Here is a 19821-nt window from a genome sequence, read left to right as displayed (position 1 = left end):
ACAGTGAGCTAAAATCTACCAATTGATGGGGTTCTGCTTTCAGTTAATACTGTATAAAATATGCAGACGGCAATTACAGCAGAAAGAAATCAGAGGCAGGAAAGGATGAAGCCTGATTACATCCTCATCTGCAAAAGTGCGAGATCCGTCTACGGAAATGCATTAAGTGTGCATGTGTGAACAAGCAGGTGGAAGCTTCTGTGAGAGGAGGAAAGTTTAAAGAGCACCTGCCAGCAGGATCGACCCCATTAAATTAGGCATGTCACCTCCTGGGGTTGATCCTGCTGAGTGGAACGCCCCCTTGTCTTAAAGTAATCCATCATGCTGTTTTAAAAAAAATATGCCTCCAGCAGCGAGTCTAGTCCCTTGAAGCATCGCCTCACCACCGCCGCTCCCCGTTCGCAGCTCTGTATAAAAGGCATGTGACATTTTTTTCTGCAGGTCGATATGATTATTTTCATCTGAATCTCAAGAAAAATTTTATTTGCCGCAAAGCCGAATTTCCTCGCGCTTCGTGGTAACGAATCAATTTTTCCTGAAATGGTGGGGAAAAAAATAATACATACTCAACATTTGCTGACGGAGAGGCCGTCACGGCAATCTTGATTGCAGATATCGCATGAAATCTCGCGCACAGTGACATCATCATCAGTTTTCACGCTTTGTCTTCAATCAAGATGATCGCGACCGCTTCTCCGCGAGCGAACGGTTAAGGTGAGTATTTTTCTAACCTGATTAACCCTTAAAAGGCCTCAATTATAGCACCAGATGCAGCGATCAGCGATGAAAGTGGCATCTGAGGGGTTCAATGAGGGGGGGCGGCGAGATCGCCGTTCTCCGTCATTGCGTCCGCTACATACAAAGTAATGCGCTTCGTGATAAAGTAATTCATCACTAATCGAATATCTTTGTGAAGTTTCACGAAGCGGTGAATCAAACTTTTCATAACTTTGCTCATCACTAATTATGGTGCTGCCAGCTGCAGGACATACTATGGTTTTCATTGGGGCTATTTTGCGGTGCGTACACCATTTTGTATGAGTCAAACTGAATAAAAAAATATATTTTTTTGCATTTTATGGTTCACTTTACTGAGATTAGAAGATTATATGTATTTTTGTGTTTTATTATCTTTGCACGCACAGACACACTGAAACCAATTTTGTTTTATCTATGACTTTTTCATCACTTTTCATTAGATTTTTTGACAGATGGGATAAGAAAAAACTGTCATTTTAGTTTTATTATTTATTAGCGGCATATATGGCTCCAAGGGGTTAACATGACGTGTTCATTGACAAAACATGATGGGTGTCACACAAAGCCAATGCATCAGTAGAGCGGTGAGAACCTACCTCAGACTTGTCAGGAACACCTGGAGTATGAAGGACAAAGTTGCAATATAATAGTTGTATCGCACTGAATGGTAAATAGAGAGAATATCAGAAAGGGTGTGGGGAGAGGCGCCTGCACAAATATGAGGGGTGTGGGGAGAGGCGCCTGCACAAATATGAGGGGTGTGGGGAGAGGCGCCTGCACAAATATGAGGGGTGTGGGGAGAGGCGCCTGCACAAATATGAGGGGTGTGGGGAGAGGCGCCTGCACAAATATGAGGGGTGTGGGGAGAGGCGCCTGCACAAATATGAGGGGTGTGGGGAGAGGCGCCTGCACAAATATGAGGGGTGTGGGGAGAGGCGCCTGCACAAATATGAGGGGTGTGGGGAGAGGCGCCTGCACAAATATGAGGGGTGTGGGGAGAGCGCACAGCCTGCACAAATATGAGGGGTGTGGGGAGAGGCGCCTGCACAAATATGAGGGGTGTGGGGAGAGGCGCCTGCACAAATATGAGGGGTGTGGGGAGAGGCGCCTGCACAAATATGAGGGGTGTGGGGAGAGGCGCCTGCACAAATATGAGGGGTGTGCGGTGTACTCTACGCTAGAAGACGTTCTGTGCCTCCCAGACATCCCAGATCCAGTGGGACAGTGCCATACTTTGGCTTTTGTAACTACTGTATGTCCTGGGAAGGCTGCCATACACGTCTTAAACTCGGCTGTATCCATGTCCTCAGGATCCAGATACAGCGGAGTATAATGGTGAAGCAGCCGTCAGCTCCGTGCTCCAGGATTCACCAGGGGACGTCAAACGCATGGCGCCTTGTGCTGCGCGGTGCTCCACCCTTCATGGCCATTAATATTAAATTACCGAAATATTACATTTACATTTTTAGTAAATAGATCATGCCTTTAACTATCCAGCCTTTCAAGGGTTTATTAAAATGGGTCACTAGTGAGTTGGGCCTATGCACCTACATATCAAGTGGACATTCCAGCTTGTTTTGTGGCCATTCCCATCAAGGTGAGGCTTAAGAAATGTGTAATCTATTATTACTGTTTACATAAAAACATACAAATGTTTATGTTTGTAAAATATCCTGAAAAACCTCAATAAAAATAATTTTGAAAGGTGAGGCTTAAAGGGGTTATCCCATCATAGACAATGGGGGCATATTGCTAGGATATGCCCCCATTGTCTGATTGGTGCGGGTCCTACCTCTGGGACCCGCACCTACAAGGAGAACGGAGCGGAAAAAGTTGAGGAGGGCGCACTGCGCATGCGCAGACGTCCTCCATTCATTTCTATGGAGCAGCCGAAAATAGTCGAGCGCTGGCTCGGCTATTTCCTTCGGCCCCATAGAAATGAATGGGAGCGGTGGCCGCGCATGCGCGGTGCACTCTAATTCACTTCAATGGGAGAGGCGGGGAGCTGCGCCTGGTGGTGAAACCCATGGTCCTCCAGGCACAACTCTCCCCGTTCTCCTTGTAGGTGCGGGTCCCAGAGGTGGGACCCGCACCTATCAGACAATGGGGGCATATCCTAGGTATATGCCCCCATTGTCTAAGATGGGATAACCCCTTTAAAATCATTCAGGTGAAAGAGAATGATAATGTCGGGATTTTTGGCAGTTTTTCCTTTTCATTTTGGCAGATGATAAAACATATATATATATATACAATTGTCAGTTTACTGCTGCTGTAAGGGGAATATGATATCTGCTGGTAGTATAGCGGGTGTAGAATTGGGAGAAGAGTATGGACGGCCATAGATAAAGCTGACAATAGAAGAGCATTGCACCAATTAGTGTAATGTGTGCTGCTGTAATGGAGGCTCTCTCTGGCCGCAGCGATGGTCTGACTGAGAGAGTTAAGAGACACTAAGGGGGTCATTTATTAAAACAGCAGGTCTTAATAAGCCCCTGCGCTGGCAGTGGATCCTCAGAAGCTCTGTATAGGTGCCAGCCTCTACATAACTTTGGTGAATACACCGCTTGCTGCAGTAGATTTAGACCATTTTCTATGCCTAAAAAAGGCATAGAAAATGATGAGTGAGACGTGCCTGCTGGCCTGTCCCCGTTCCCTGCCATGCCCACTTTTTTAGTTCTGCTGCGAGCAGGGAAAAAGTCGGAGATTGCAGAACAAAGTTCCTTGCGCCACAATGTGCGACTTTTCCCCGCTCATTGACATAGACATATTTCTGTTAGTAAACATCCCCCTAAATGTCTAAACAAAGAAGAAGCTAAAAATCCAGGACATGAAGTAGAATACCTAAAAGGACTACAAAAAATGATATCCAACAAACGACCCAACCCTGTTTTTACGGTATTTAAAAACATATATATATTCACATACAGGTTGGTAATATGATGTTGAGCCCATTTAAAGGAACGTACAAAAAATATGGAAAAAAATCTAAGTAATAATGACCTTCTTCCCCATGACTGCTCACAGGTTCGCTCTGAAACAAAAGAAAATAATAAAGGGTTTATCAGGGAATTTGATATTGATGGCCAACCTCAGACTCCTGTCCCCCTGTCGATCAGCTGTGCGAAGAGGCTGCGGGGCTCAGTGAGTGCTTAGTCCTCTTCGTAGGCCAGGAACATAATGTTTATCAGTCACATGGTCTAGAAGCAGCTCAGGCCCAATTAAGTGAATGGGCCGAGACCGCAATACCGAGCACACTACTACACAATGTATGGCTAGCAGCTTTGCATAACCAATTAATAATCTGCCCAAAGATTAAAACATTCCTGCAAATGCCATCTGGAGAGGTGGTACCGACTACCCTCTCTATTTATCACCTTATTCACAGTAAGCATACTCATTTACTAAAATCCCACTTCTGACACCATGTGTTTTAACATGAATTTTAAGATGAATAAGCTTATGCAGGCTAAATGATACATTATGATATTTGTATGGAAAAACAGACAATTCACATACAGAATAGTAAAAGTTTATAATAATCTATTACCTGGTCTTGCAACACAATGGGGGAGCTCCCATCGCCACGCTACCCTCATAGCACATACAAGAGTGAGAGAAAGTGACCTACAACATCCTATCCGGATGATAGACACAACCGGGGCTTTTGCAGCAGAGAAGTCCAGGCCTCTTCGCGGGTTCCAGGATGAACGCTCTCGCTTCTCTTAGACTTTGCTAGCCAGACTCACCAGCAGAAAGCCTGACTGAGGAAGTGCAATTGCTAAACAAGTAATTCCCTACAGTGCAATTACAACGTGCACTTACTGGAGGGGGCAGTGGACGGAGAATAATTCTGAACTCCACCGTTTACCTTAGCTGCACTAGACTCCATGGAGAGACCTGGATCGGCACTGGCAGCCAGTGCAAGGAATGGGCAGCAACAGCAAGCCCTGGCCTGGCACTGACGGCGACGAGATGCTGCTTCTACTGTACGTGTCGCCATGAATGGAGGGAGGAGAGCGGCAGACTGATGGAAGAGAGGCAGGCACCAGGAGATAAGCGGACGTAAGCTGATAGAAAGGAGTGTGGAGGATGTGTCGTCCATAGTTATGGGGGACACCATCTCTGACCTCCCCGGTGAAGGGGAACAGAGAGAAGATCCTGTGGGATAAGTAGATTGTGGACTATTTCCCAACCAGAGCTTCACCTTCAGAGATGTTAGACCTTCGGGCGATGTGATGGATGTCACACCAGGCACATACATCCATACAACGTGCAGAGCTTACCTCCGTTGTTTCTTCTGTATCTATGAAAGAGAAAAAAGATATGTGAGATACAACACTGAATCCCGACATCACTGTGTGCGGACTTCATAGTAAATCAGTGTATCAGAGGAAGAAAGATTGTATCTGTGGATTCATGGATAAACTCGTTTCCTAGAACTTCTGAGATGATTTTATATCAATCTGAGATAGATAAATAGATAGAAGGATAGACAGAGTGGGGTAACTAGAACTGAATGGGCCCCACAGCAAATTTTTGAACAGGTCATGTGCAACCCTCACACGGTACAGACTGACACCGAATATAATGTCGATGTATAAGAATGTTGAGGGGCCCTGACAACCTTTCAGTCGTCTTCCCAGGCAGGCTCCTCCTGAGCTCCACTGTGGTTACTCCCCTGGATAGATCTATCTAATACGTCTTTCTATCAAACCCCTGCCGATCAGATATCGATGTCATATTCTGAGGACAGGCCATTATTATTAAATTCCTGGAATATCCATTTATATGTAGTTACAGTATATAGTTCATACCTTCAACTGTCCATCTTTTCAAGGGATTGTCCTTTAAAATGGGTCACAAGAGGGTTGGGCTTATGCACCTACATATCAAGTAGACTTCCCAGCTTGTTTTGTGACTATTCCCATCACGGTGTGGCTTAAAATCATCCAGGTGAAAGAAAATGATAATGGGATTTTTGGCGGTTTTTTCTTTTCATTTTGGAAGATGATAAAACTTATATATATATATTTATCAATCAGCAATTGTCAGTTTACTGATGCTGTGAGGGGAAGATGATATCTCTATGGACCGGCCAAGATAAAGATGCTCATAGAAGAGTATTGCACCAATGAGTGTAATGTGATGCTATAAAGGAGCGACCCTCTCTGGCCTCAGCAATGGTCTGACTGAGAGAGTTAAGAGACACTAAACAAGAGGAAGCTAAAGAGTCGGGATATGAAGTAGAATACCGTACATGGAGAGACTTAAAGAAATAATATCCAGAAAACCATACCGGACTGTTTTTATAAAACAAAATTACAGAAAATAATCACATATAGGTTGGTAATATATCATTCAAATAAGGAAGAAATGGACTAAGTATGTAACAAAATCCAAGTAATAATGACCTTCTTCCCCAGGACTGCTCACAGGTTCACTCTGAAACAAAAAAGAATAATAAAGAGGTTATCAGGGAATTTGATATTATGGCCCAACCTCAGACTCCTGGTTCCCCCGCCGATTAGTAAGTGCTTAGTCCTTTTCCTGGGCCGGTGACATAATGTTTATTGGTCACATGGTCTAGGAGCAGCTCAGTCCCATTCAAGTGACTAGGCTGGATTGCTATAGAAGCATAGCTACTACACAATGTATGGCAAGCAGACTTGAATAACCAATGCAACAATTAATAATCTGCCCATAGATTATTACATTCGTACAAATGCCCAGGATCCCATTTGGAGAGGTGGCACCGACTATCCTCTCTGGGTATCACCTTATCAGCAATAAGCATATTCATTTGCTAAAATCCCACTTCTGAAACCATGTGTTGTAACATGAATTTAAGATTTGAGAATAAATAGGCTTATGCGGACTAAGTAATAAAAATGTTATGAGTGTGAATGTATATATGTGTATGGCAAAACAGACAATTCACATACAGAATAGAAAAGTAAGTAAGTAATAATCAATTACCTGGTACTGCAACACAATGGGGGAGCTCCCATCGCCACGCTACCCTTGTAGCACATGGCCGACACCCCATGGCAATACAGGAGAGAGAGAGTGACCTACAAGATCCTACCTAGGTGATGTTCTCAGTGCGCCAAAGGTTTATGCCTCTCAAACCCTCCTCCTAAGGATGCACACGTCTGAGGAGTTTGAGCTAGCCCCCATGGAAGGCGGCCTTCACAGTAGAATGCGGGGTTTCTATGTGTTATCTAACTTTCCCTTCTCACTGCTTTGCAAGGAATATAGAAGGTAATTTACTAATTAAAGGGGAAGAAAACAATCAATTCTTAATTATGTTAAATTCCAATTATTTTATGTAAAATTCAGTTACAACACAATGTTGCTATGCTCGGTAAGCCGCGAGGTGGCCACAATACTCACCGGAGCACTGCATTTGATTGGCAGTGGTGAGAGGTTGGGGATCCTGCTGGTCAGGAGATTAGAGGCCCGTGCTCCACATGAGAGTCCGCTGCTCCATCTAACTTCATGGGACTGTATGAGATGGATAAGTTCGAGGGCTTGGCTCAGCGAGCGTGCGTGACCACTGAGAGGAGCACGGGCCCCTGTTCTCCTGATGAGCAGAGACCCCAGCAGTCAGGTGCCCACTGATCAGGCTCGTTCCCCGTCCTGTAAGGCAGCCATCAAAACGAGGATGAAACCTCTGAGAAAATTTGCAGTTTTGCCTCCATTTAATCCTCTCTAATGGTCTCATGAAGTAATATCCTGGCTGAAAACTATGAGGTCGGTTTCAAGAGAAAACACACAAAAGATTCCAGAGAGTATTTTAAGCCTAATATTAGCTGTGTGAACATACCCTTGCACCGCCTGCTCCAGCAGTTAGGACTACTCTGCAGACACAACCTTTTGCAGCAGAGAAGTCCAGGCCTCTTCGCGGGTTCCAGGATGAATGCTCTCGCTTCTCTTAGACTTTGCTAGCCAGACTCACCAGCAGAAAGCCTGACTGAGGAAGTGCAATTGCTAAACAAGTAATTCCCTACAGTGCAATTACAAGGTGCACTTACTGGAGGGGGCAGTGGACGGAGAATAATTCTGAACTCCACCGTTTACCTTAGCTGCACTAGACTCCATGGAGAGACCTGGATCGGCACTGGCAGCCAGTGCAAGGAATGGGCAGCAACAGCAAGCCCTGGCCTGGCACCGACGGCGACGAGATGCTGCTTCTACTGTACGTGTCGCCATGAATGGAGGGAGGAGAGCGGCAGACTGATGGAAGAGAGGCAGGCACCAGGAGATAAGCGGACGTAAGCTGATAGAAAGGAGTGTGGAGGATGTGTCGTCCATAGTTATGGGGGACACCATCTCTGACCTCCCCGGTGAAGGGGAACAGAGAGAAGATCCTGGGGGATAAGTAGATTGTGGACTATTTCCCAACCAGAGCTTCACCTTCAGAGATGTTAGACCTTCGGGCGATGTGATGGATCTCACACCAGGCACATACATCCATACAACGTGCAGCGCTTACCTCCGTTGTTTCTTCTGTATCTATGAAAGAGAAAAAAGATATGTGAGATACAACACTGAATCCCGACATCACTGTGTGCGGACTTCATAGTAAATCAGTGTATCAGAGGAAGAAAGATTGTATCTGTGGACTCATGGATAAACTCGTTTCCTAGAACTTCTGAGATGATTTTATATCAATCTGAGATAGATAAATAGATAGAAGGATAGACAGAGTGGGGTAACTAGAACTGAATGGGCCCCACAGCAAATTTTTGAACAGGTCATGTGCAACCCTCACACGGTACAGACTGACACCGAATATAATGTCGATGTATAAGAATGTTGAGGGGCCCTGACTACCTTTCAGTCGTCTTCCCAGACAGGCTCCTCCTGAGCTCCACTGTGGTTAGTCCCCTGGATAGATCTATCTAATACGTCTTTCTATCAAACCCCTGCCGATCAGATATCGATGTCATATTCTGAGGACAGGCCATTATTATTAAATTCCTGGAATATCCATTTATGTGTAGGTACAGTATATAGTTCATACCTTCAACTGTCCATCTTTTCAAGGGATTGTCCTTTAAAATGGGTCACAAGAGGGTTGGGCTTATGCACCTACATATCAAGTAGACTTCCCAGCTTGTTTTGTGACTATTCCCATCACGGTGTGGCTTAAAATCATCCAGGTGAAAGAAAATGATAATGGGATTTTTGGCGGTTTTTTGTTTTCATTTTGGCAGATTATAAAATTTATATATATATATATACGGTACAGACCAAAAGTTTGGACACACCTTCTCAAAGAGTTTTCTTTATTTTCATGACTATGAAAATTGTAGATTCACACTGAAGGCATCTAACATAACTCCCACTTATTAAACCTGACAGGGCACACCTGTGAAGTGAAGACCATTTCAGGTGACTACCTCCTGAAGCTCATCAAGAGAATGCCAAGAGTGTGCAAAGCAGTAATCAAAGCAAAAGGTGGCCACTTTGAAGAACCTAGAATATGACATATTTTCAGTTGTTTCACACTTTTTTGTTATGTATATAATTCTACATCTGTTAATTCATAGTTTTGATGCCTTCATAGTCATGAAAATAAAGAAAACTCTTTGAATGAGAAGGTGTGTCCAAACTTTTGGTCTGTACTGTATATATATATATTTATCAATCAGCAATTGTCAGTTTACTGATGCTGTGAGGGGAAGATGATATCTCTACGGACGGGCCAAGATAAAGATGCTCATAGAAGAGTATTGCACCAATGAGTGTAATGTGATGCTATAAAGGAGCGACTCTCTCTGGCCTCAGCAATGGTCTGACTGAGAGAGTTAAGAGACACTAAACAAGAGGAAGCTAAAGAGTCGGGATATGAAGTAGAATACATGGAGAGACTTAAAAAATTATATCCAGAAAACCATACCGGACTGTTTTTATAAAACAAAATTACAGAAAATAATCACATATAGGTTGGTAATATATCATTCAAATAAGGAAAAAATGGACTAAGTATGGAACAAAATCCAAGTAATAATGACCTTCTTCCCCAGGACTGCTCACAGGTTCACTCTGAAACAAAAAAGAATAATAAAGAGGTTATCAGGGAATTTGATATTGATGGCCCATCCTCAGACTCCTGGTTCCCCCGCCGATTATCTGTACGAAGAGGCTGCAGTGTTCAGTAAGTGCCTAATCCCTTTCCTGGGCCGGTGACATAAGGTTTATTGGTCACATGGTCTAGGAGCAGCTCAGTCCCATTCAAGTGACTAGGCTGGATTGCTATACAAAGAACAGCTACTACACAATGTATGGCTAGCAGACTTGAATAACCAATGCAACAATTAATAATCTGCCCATAGATTATTACATTCCTACAAATGCCCAGGATCCCATTTGGAGAGGTGGCACCGACTATCCTCTCTGGGTATCACCTTATCAGCAATAAGCATATTCATTAGCAAAAATCCCACTTCTGAAACCATGTGTTGTAACGTGAATTTAAGATTTGAGAATAAATAGGCGTATGCCGACTAAGTGATAAAATTTAATAAGTGTGAATTAGGGCTACACGATATATCGAAAAAATTATCGAATCGCCATAATCGCCAAATGCGATATGGCGATTTGGCCGACCCGAAAATGCTGCGATTATATATGAACGGGTCCCGCGCACATAACTGGCTTTGTGTAAAGTATTTTACTAGTGTGTGAAACGATCTCTCTCCTATTGATAACAGGTCCGGCCTCTGTACTCACTGTCACTATGAATGCACTGCAGCGAGCGGGCCGGCCGGCGCGTGACTGACGGGGACACATAGGGCCATGAGGGGGACCAGCATAAGATGCTATATGTGTGTCTTATGCTGGTCCCCCTCAGGGCCCTATGTGTCATAGCACACATCCCCTATAGCAGTGCCATTCACAGATCCCCCACATAACAGCGTCCTCCACAGATCCCCCACATAACAGTGTCCTCCACAGATCCCCCATAACAGTGTCATCCACAGATCCCCCATAACAGTGTCCTCCACAGATCCCCCATAACAGTGTCCTCCACAGATCTCCCACATACCAGTGTCCTCCACAGATCCCTCACATAACAGTGTCCTCCACAGATCCCCCATAAAAGTGTCCTCCACAGATCCCCCATAAAAGTGTCCTCCACAGATCCCCCATAACAGCGTCCTCCACAGATCCCCCATAACAGCGTCCTCCACAGATCCCCCACATAACAGCATCCTCCACAGATCCCCCATAACAGCGTCCTCCACAGATCCCCCATAACAGTGTCCTCCACAGATCCCCCATAACAGTGTCCTCCACAGATCCCCCACATAACAGCGTCCTCCACAGTTCCCCCATAACAGTGTCCTCCACAGATCCCCCACATAACAGTGTCCTCCACAGATCCCCCACATAACAGTGTCCTCCACAGATCCCCCACATAACAGTGTCCTCCACAGATCCCCCATAACAGTGTCCTCCACAGATACCCCATAACAGTGTCCTCCACAGATCCCCCACATAACAGCGTCATCCACAGATCCCCCATAACAGTGTCATCCACAGATCCCCCATAACAGTGTCCTCCACAGATCCCCCACATAACAGCGTCATCCACAGATCCCCCACATAACAGTGTCCTCCACAGATCCCCCATAACAGTGTCCTCCACAGATCCCCCACATAACAGTGTCCTCCACAGATCCCCTATAACAGCGTCATCCACAGATCCCCCATAACAGTGTCATCCACAGATCCCCCATAACAGTGTCCTCCACAGATCCCCACATAACAGCGTCATCCACAGATCCCCCACATAACAGTGTCCTCCACAGATCCCCCACATAACAGTGTCCTCCACAGATCCCCCACATAACAGTGTCCTCCACAGATCCCCCACATAACAGCGTCCTCCACAGATCCCCACATAACAGCGTCATCCACAGATCCCCCACATAACAGTGTCATCCACAGATCCCCCACATAACAGCGTCCTCCACAGATCCCCACATAACAGCGTCATCCACAGATCCCCCATAACAGTGTCATCCACAGATCCCCCATAACAGCGTCCTCCACAGATCCCCCCCATAACAGTGTCATCCACAGATCCCCCATAACAGTGTCATCCACAGATCCCCCACATTACAGAGTCATCCACAGATCCCCCACATAACAGCGTCCTCCACAGATCCCCTATAACAGTGTCATCCACAGATCCCCCACATAACAGCGTCATCCACAGATCCCCCACATAACAGCGTCCTCCACAGATCCCCCACATAACAGCGTCCTCCACAGATCCCCTATAACACTGTGTCCTCCACAGATCCCCCATAACAGTGTCATCCACAGATCCCCTATAACAGTGCCATCCACAGATCCCCCATAACTATGTCATACCCAGCCGCGTCTGCTGCTCATATGGGAAAATCCAAGCAAATAGACCTCTAGCACAATTCCCTTATCGCAATCGCAGAAAATTCCCATATCGTGCAGCCCTAGTGTGAATGTATATATGTGTATGGCAAAACAGACAATTCACATACGGAATAGTAAAGTAAGTAAGTAATAATCAATTACCTGGTACTGCAACACAATGGGGGAGCGTCCATCGCCACGCTACCCTTGTAGCACATGGCCGACACCCCATGGCAATACAGGAGAGAGAGAGAGTGACCTACAACATCCTACCTAGGTGATGTTCTCAGTGCGCCAAAGGTTTATGCCTCTCAAACCCTCCTCCTAAGGATGCACACGTCTGAGGAGTTTGAGCTAGCCCCTCTGGAAGGCGGCCTTCACAGTAGAATGCGGGGTTTCTATGTGTTATCTAACTTTCCCTTCTCACTGCTTTGCAAGGAATATAGAAGGTAATTTACTAATTAAAAACACAAAATGCAATCGCACTCTGCAACCAGCACTCTGCCCTGCCTCTATGCTGGATGTTGAATAAGGCATTGGTGTACATTTTGGCCAAAGCGTAATAAGCCACTCACCACGTCAAGGTCGCCTTCATGAGTGGTCCCTAACACTAGTTCCTATTATAATAGATATAATATTATAATTAAAGGGGAAGAAAACAATCAATTCTTAATTATGTTAAATTGCAATATTTGATTGGCAGAGGTGAGAGGTCGGGGATCCTGCTAACTTCATGGGACTGTATGAGATGGATAAGTTCGAGGGCTTGGCTCAGCGAGCGTGCGTGACCACTGAGAGGAGCACGGGCCCCTGTTCTCCTGATGACCCCAGCAGTCAGGTGCCCACTGATCAGGCTCGTTCCCCGTCCTGTAAGGCAGCCATCAAAACGAGGATGAAACCTCTGAGAAAATTTGCAGTTTTGCCTCCATTTAATCCTCTCTAATGTTCTCATGAAGTAATATCCTGGCTGAAAACTATGAGGTCGGTTTCAAGGGAAAACACACAAAAGATTCCAGAGAGTATTTTAAGCCTAATATTAGCTGTGTGAACATACCCTTGCACCGCCTGCTCCAGCAGCTAGGACTACTCTGCAGACACAACCTTTTGCAGCAGAGAAGTCCAGGCCTCTTCGCGGGTTCCAGGATGAACGCTCTCGCTTCTCTTAGACTTTGCTAGCCAGACTCACCAGCAGAAAGCCTGACTGAGGAAGTGCAATTGCTAAACAAGTAATTCCCTACAGTGCAATTACAAGGTGCACTTACTGGAGGGGGCAGTGGACGGAGAATAATTCTGAACTCCACCGTTTACCTTAGCTGCACTAGACTCCATGGAGAGACCTGGATCGGCACTGGCAGCCAGTGCAAGGAATGGGCAGCAACAGCAAGCCCTGGCCTGGCACCGACGGCGACGAGATGCTGCTTCTACTGTACGTGTCGCCATGAATGGAGGGAGGAGAGCGGCAGACTGATGGAAGAGAGGCAGGCACCAGGAGATAAGCGGACGTAAGCTGATAGAAAGGAGTGTGGAGGATGTGTCGTCCATAGTTATGGGGGACACCATCTCTGACCTCCCCGGTGAAGGGGAACAGAGAGAAGATCCTGTGGGATAAGTAGATTGTGGACTATTTCCCAACCAGAGCTTCACCTTCAGAGATGTTAGACCTTCGGGCGATGTGATGGATGTCACACCAGGCACATACATCCATACAACGTGCAGAGCTTACCTCCGTTGTTTCTTCTGTATCTATGAAAGACAAAAAAGATATGTGAGATACAACACTGAATCCCGACATCACTGTGTGCGGACTTCATAGTAAATCAGTGTATCAGAGGAAGAAAGATTGTATCTGTGGATTCATGGATAAACTCGTTTCCTAGAACTTCTGAGATGATTTCATATCAATCTTAGATATCTATCCATCTATCTATCTATCTATCTATCTATCTATCTATCTATTAAACCAATGCAAGTCGATCCTGAGGACAGGCCATTATTATTAAATTCCTGGAATATCCATTTATGTTTTGTTATATACGGTAGTTCATAGCTTCAACTGTCCATCTTTTCAAGTGATTGTCCTTTAAAATGGGTCATAAGTGAGTCAGGCTTACCCAGGGCCGGACTGGCCTGCCGGGATAGCGGGAAATTTCCCGGTGGGCCGGCAAGCCTGAGTGCCGCAAGGCCGCGGCCCTGGTGACAAGTGGGGGCGGCCGCGGCCGGCGGCAGGGCAGAGCAGGAGATGAGCGCCTCCATTGCGGAAGCGCTCATCTCCATAGTCATCTGTATTGCCGTCCTCAGGACGGCAATACAGATGCCTGTGCTGCGGCAGAGGAGGGAGAGGTGTGTCCCCTCCTGTTCCTCTGATAGGCTGCCGGCTTAGTGCTGGCAGCCTATCAGAGCTCAGGCCGGTGCAGGCGGCGCGATGACGTCATCGCGTCCCCTGAGCCGTATAGCGAGGGACACAGACGGAAGAGGCGGCCTGCATCGCATCGCATTGCTGGAGGTAAGTATAAGTGTATTATTTTTTTTAATTTTTTTATATAGGTACAATACTGGGCTGGCACATGATAAGGGGGGCTACTGGGCTGGCACATAAGGGGGGACTACTGGGCTGGGCTGGCACATGATAAGGGGGGACTACTGGGCTGGCACATGATAAGGGGGGACTACTGGGCTGGCACATGATAAGGGGGGACTACTGGGCTGGCACATGATAAGGGGGGCTACTGGCACATGATAAGGGGGGCTACTGGCACATGATATGGGGGGCTACTGGCACATGATATGGGGGCACTCTGGCTACTGGCACATGATATGGGGGGGCTCTGGCTACTGGCATATGATATGGGGGGCTCTGGCTACTGGCACATGATGGTGGGGGGGCTCTTATTTCTGGCACATGATTGGGGGCACTCTGGCTACTGGCACATGATATGGGGGCTCTGGCTACTGACACATGATATGGGGGGGCTCTGGCTACTGACATGATATGGGGGGGGCTCTGGCTACTGGCACATGATGGTGGGGGGGCTCTTATTACTGGCACATGATTGGGGGCATCTATGGGGGCACATCTTACTGCAGATTATTGGGGGGCACTATAGGGGCATCTACTGAGGCTAAAAAGAAGATATTTTATATGGGGGCTCTGTATAGGGGCATTTTATACTGGGACACATTATGGTGGGTACTATGGGGAAGGGGGGGCACTATGGGGGTCATCTACGGGGGCACTGAGAAGGGGTATTTTATATTGGCACATTATGGGAACATTACCTCAACTGGGGGCATTACAAATGTTTTGCATATTATAAGGAGAATTATTACTACTGGGGGGGCATTATGGTGGGCTTTATTACTCCCCCATGGTATGACCCCCTAGTAGCAGCACCAGCCTCTCCCTGCTCTGCTATCCCTCTGCCCTTTCTCCAAATCCTTATTATGAAATCTTTCTCATTAGGTTAAAGCACAACATCAGCTCCGCCGAGCCCCCGGCCAAAGTGTGGAAGTGGCGTCCGAGATCCCCAAGGGCCAAGTCAAGTAACTGTAAGTTTTTATGGGGGTTCTACAAAAGAGCTATCGTGGGGCAAAGTTCATATTCGTGTTTACACACGTGTTTTAAAATGAATGCTTTCTCCTATTATAAACAAGTAAATAATGACGCAATGCTGTGGGGCTGGTGTGCAACTTTTTCCAGGGCTGGTTTTTATCCCCAGTCCGGCCCTGGGCTTACCCTCCTATATATCAGCTTGTTTTGTGATATTCTCATCAAGGTGAGGCTTAAAATCATCCAGGTGAAAGTGAATGATAATGTTGGGATTTTTGGCAGTTTTTTTCTTTTCATTTTGGCAGATGATAAAACACACATATATATATATATAGTGAGCCAATTGTCAGTTTACTGCTGCTGTGAGAGGAAGATGTAGAATTGGGAAAAGAGTATGGCGGCTCTATTCTTCTACGGACAGGCCGAGATAAAGATGCCCACAGAAGACCATTTCACCAATGAGTGTAATGTGAGGCTTTAATGGAATGACTATGGGAGGCTCTCTCTGGCCTCAGCAATGGTCTGACTGAGAGAGTTAGGAGACATTAAATGTCTAAACAAAGAGGAAGCTAAAGAGCCGGGACATGAAGTAGAATACATAGAGTGACTTCAAAAAATTATATCCAGTAAACCATCTTGAACTGTTTTTTGTTTTAAAAAAATGACATAAAATATTCACATATAGGTTGATAATATATGATAAAAAAATAAGGAAGATACTATAAATATGGAATAAAGTCTAAGTAATAATGACCTTCTCCCACTGGACTGCTCACAGGTTCGCTCTGAAACAAAAGAGAATAATAAAGGGGTTATCAGTGAATGTGATATTGATGGCCTAACCTCAGACTCCTGGTACTCCTGGCTGAAAAGATGTGTTTTTATGGCACGTTTGAAGGTAGGGAAGTTGGGAACTGACCTGATATTCTGGGGAAGAGCATTCCAGACAGTGGGTGCAGCTCGAGAAAAGTCTTGAAGATGGGAGTGAGAGGTACGAATTATGGAGGATCTTAGATCACTTTAATCTTAGATCACTAACAGAACGGAGAGCACGAGTAGGGTGGTAGATGAAGATGAGGGAGGAGATGTATGGAGGTGCAGCACTGTGGAGAGCAGGAGTAGGGTGGTAGATGGAGATGACGGAGGAGATGTATGGAGGTGCAGCACTGTGGAGAGCTTTGTGGGTGAGGGGGAGAAGTTTGAACTGTATTCTGTGGTGGAATGGCAACCAGTGAAGTGACTGGCACAGACTACTGGCATCAGTGTAGCGGGTGGATGGATAGATGAACCTGGCTGCAGCATTTGAACAGACTGAAGGGGGGAGAGTTTAGTGAGAGGGAGACCGATTAGTAATGGGTTACAGTAGTCAAGATGAGAATGAATCAAAGCAACAACAAGAGTTTTGGCTGCTTCCACTTTAAGAAAAGGACAGATTCTGGAGATACTCTTGAGGTGCAGATGACAAGAGCGAGCAAGTTATTGGATATGGGGAACAAAGGAAAGATCTGAGTCAAACATGGCCCCAAGACAGAGGGTGTGCTACCTGCATTCCTTGGATATAATGGAGGCCATTTTGGCACCAAAGATGACAGAAATTGAAGCAGACCCAGCATACATGTGGAACCTACACTCCCTGAATTGTATGGTAGCCGTCATGGCACATAACAGGTAGAATTTAGTGTTAGGAACCCGTCTTACAGAGATCGCCTTGACGTGCGGCAGACGGGCTCAAATAATTTTGTACAAAATGTATTTGCCAAGCATCTCTAATTTATAAGTATAGCATTAGCAATTATTATGCATTTTTGTACTTTATTTGGTTTGCAGAGAGCTGTTGCGTTGCATGTTTTGTTTTACAGTGTTGTTTTCAGCCATAGCAACGTGCCCCTGCGCTTTGGGATGTGCTGACTGGCCCCCTTTTCCTCTGCATGAGGACATGATGTTAGAGACAGCTTCTAGACAATTACCTGTGTTTAGGAGTAAAGCAGGGGTGATGTTCAGGGATAAAGTGTATAGTTGGGTTTTGTCAGTATAGAGATGGTACTAAAAGCCAAATCTACTAATAGTCTGTCCGATGGGGGCTCTGAAGGGAGAGAATAGTAGATGACCTAGGACTGAACCCTGAGCAACCCTAACATCAATAGAAAGAGGAGAAGAAGTAGAGCCAGCGATGATAGACTAAAGGAGCGGCCAGAGAGATAGGAAGAGAACCAGGAGATAGCAGTGTCCTTAAAGGGGTTCTGAAGTTTGTTTAAACTGGATAGATCATCAGCATCTGACCGGCGGGGGTCCGACACCCGGGGCCCCCGCCGATCAGCTGTTTGAGAAGGCAGCGGTGCTCCAGCAGCGCCGCTGCCTTCTCACTGTTTACCGCTGGCCCAGTGACATCATGACTAGTATCAACTGGCCTGGGTGCGGCTAAGCTCCGTCGTGACATCACTAGGCCAGTGGTAAACAGTGAGAAGGCCGCGGCGCTGATGGGGCACCGCTGCCTTCTCAAACAGCTGATCGACGGTGGTCCCGGGTGTGGGGCCCCCCGCCGATCATATGCTGATGATCTATCCAGAGGATAGATCATCAGTTTAAACAAACTGCAGAACCCCTTTAAAGAGGACCGGTCACCAAAAAATGCAGTGCAATCTAACAGCATCATGTTCCAGAGCAGGAGAAGCCAAGCAGATTGATATATAGTTTTGGAAAAGATTCAGTAAAACCTGTAATTTATACATTTATATATCTGCTTTTTCTACCTTCTGTGAATAGCACCAGCACAGGGAGGAGGGGATATCAGTGATTGATGGCATTGTGTGTATAAGTATTCATAGAGAGATAGCTGTCAGTCAATGATAACTCCTCCCTCCTGGGGATAGCACTTTACAGGGCTACAGATATAAATGTAACAAATACAATTATACAGAATCTTTTCCAACGAAAATATCTATCAATCTGCTCAGTTCCTCCTGTGCTAGAACATGGTGCTTTCAGATTGAATTGCATTTTTTGGTGACAGGTCCTCTTTAAGGCCAATTGAATGGAGCACGGTGAGGAGGAGTTTGTGGTCTACTGTATCCAACGCTGCAGAGAGTTCAAGAAGAATCAGTAGAGAATAGTCGCCATTCCTCTTTGCTGTCGGAAGATCGTTAGACACTTTATTTAGTAAGGGCAGTTTCTGTAGAGTGAAAGGCAGATTGTAAGGAGTGAAGAAGAGAGCTTGCAGAGAGATAACTTATTAAGCGAGAGTAGATGAGGTTGAAATGGAGGTTAGAACATGAAATGGAGGTTAGAACAGGTCGATAGTTAGAAGCACATGTCAGGTCAAGAGATTTTTTTTAGTAGTGGGGTTATAACAGAATGTTTGAAAGAGAATGGAAGGATACCAGAAGAGAGAGAGGTTAAATATTGTAGTAAGGTGAGTGATGATAGCCGGGGAGAGGACTGAAGAAGGTGTGAGGGAATAGGATCACTGCTGTAGCTTGTGGGTCGTGAAGTAGAGAGAAGCCTGGAGACTTCTTCATCTGTTATAGGGTCAAAAGAGAAGAGACAGCATGTGGAAGTGTGGGAGAGAAGACGATTTCCTTCCAGATTTTGCCAATCTTATCTCAGAAGTAAGTGGCCATGTCATCAGTGCAGAGGTCAGTGAGGGGTCATTGAACTTTAGGGATTAGAAGGGAATGAAAAGTGTCAAAGAGTCGTTTTGGGTTATTTGAGAGCGAGGAAATGAGAGAGGTGAAGTACTTCTGTTTGGCAATGTTTAGGGCCGAATTGTATGTTTTAAGTATAAATTTATAATGTAGGCAGTCTGCACAAAAAATTCTTCTAATAGCATGGCACGGAGAATATTTTAATGGTAATATTAGATGTGTGAACATACCCTTACACCACCTGCTCCATCCATTATTTTATTATGTACCCAGTTATATAAATACAGGCAAGGCCAACGTTTCGGTCCACTAGGACCTTGGTCACAGACTTTGAGGATAGATGCAAGTTTGCTGAATATTAGAGTTCCTCACACTATTACTCTGCAGACACAACCTGGGCTTTTGCAGCATTAAAGTCTAGCCCTCTTCACAGGTTCAAGGATGAATACTCTATTTCTATATACT

The 19821-nt window shown here is 45.6% G+C and overlaps 1 protein-coding gene across 3 annotated transcripts in view; it reads right to left on the bottom strand.

Annotated features, from left to right (window-relative positions):
• LOC122921036 (flocculation protein FLO11-like) overlaps positions 1-19821 on the bottom strand; it is a 68045-nt gene that overhangs the window by 9085 nt on the left and 39139 nt on the right. The window contains exons 16-23 of one of the 3 annotated variants that reach the window (XM_044270914.1): positions 16470-16500; positions 13892-13911; positions 9783-9813; positions 8258-8277; positions 6174-6204; positions 5046-5065; positions 3763-3793; positions 1356-1375 (exon numbers count right to left, since the gene is read on the bottom strand). In XM_044270914.1, coding sequence (XP_044126849.1) covers positions 1356-1375; positions 3763-3793; positions 5046-5065; positions 6174-6204; positions 8258-8277; positions 9783-9813; positions 13892-13911; positions 16470-16500 — 204 coding nt within the window. The remainder of the gene's footprint in view (positions 1-1355; positions 1376-3762; positions 3794-5045; positions 5066-6173; positions 6205-8257; positions 8278-9782; positions 9814-13891; positions 13912-16469; positions 16501-19821) is intronic. The other 2 variants (XM_044270915.1, XM_044270916.1) reach the window with 2 other exon arrangements.

The sequence above is a fragment of the Bufo gargarizans genome, chromosome 10 (assembly GCF_014858855.1).
Source record: "Bufo gargarizans isolate SCDJY-AF-19 chromosome 10, ASM1485885v1, whole genome shotgun sequence".
Taxonomy (NCBI): Eukaryota; Metazoa; Chordata; class Amphibia; order Anura; family Bufonidae; genus Bufo; species Bufo gargarizans.
Note: the sequence above shows the minus strand (reverse complement) of the source record. Positions and strands in the feature narration are given on the sequence as shown.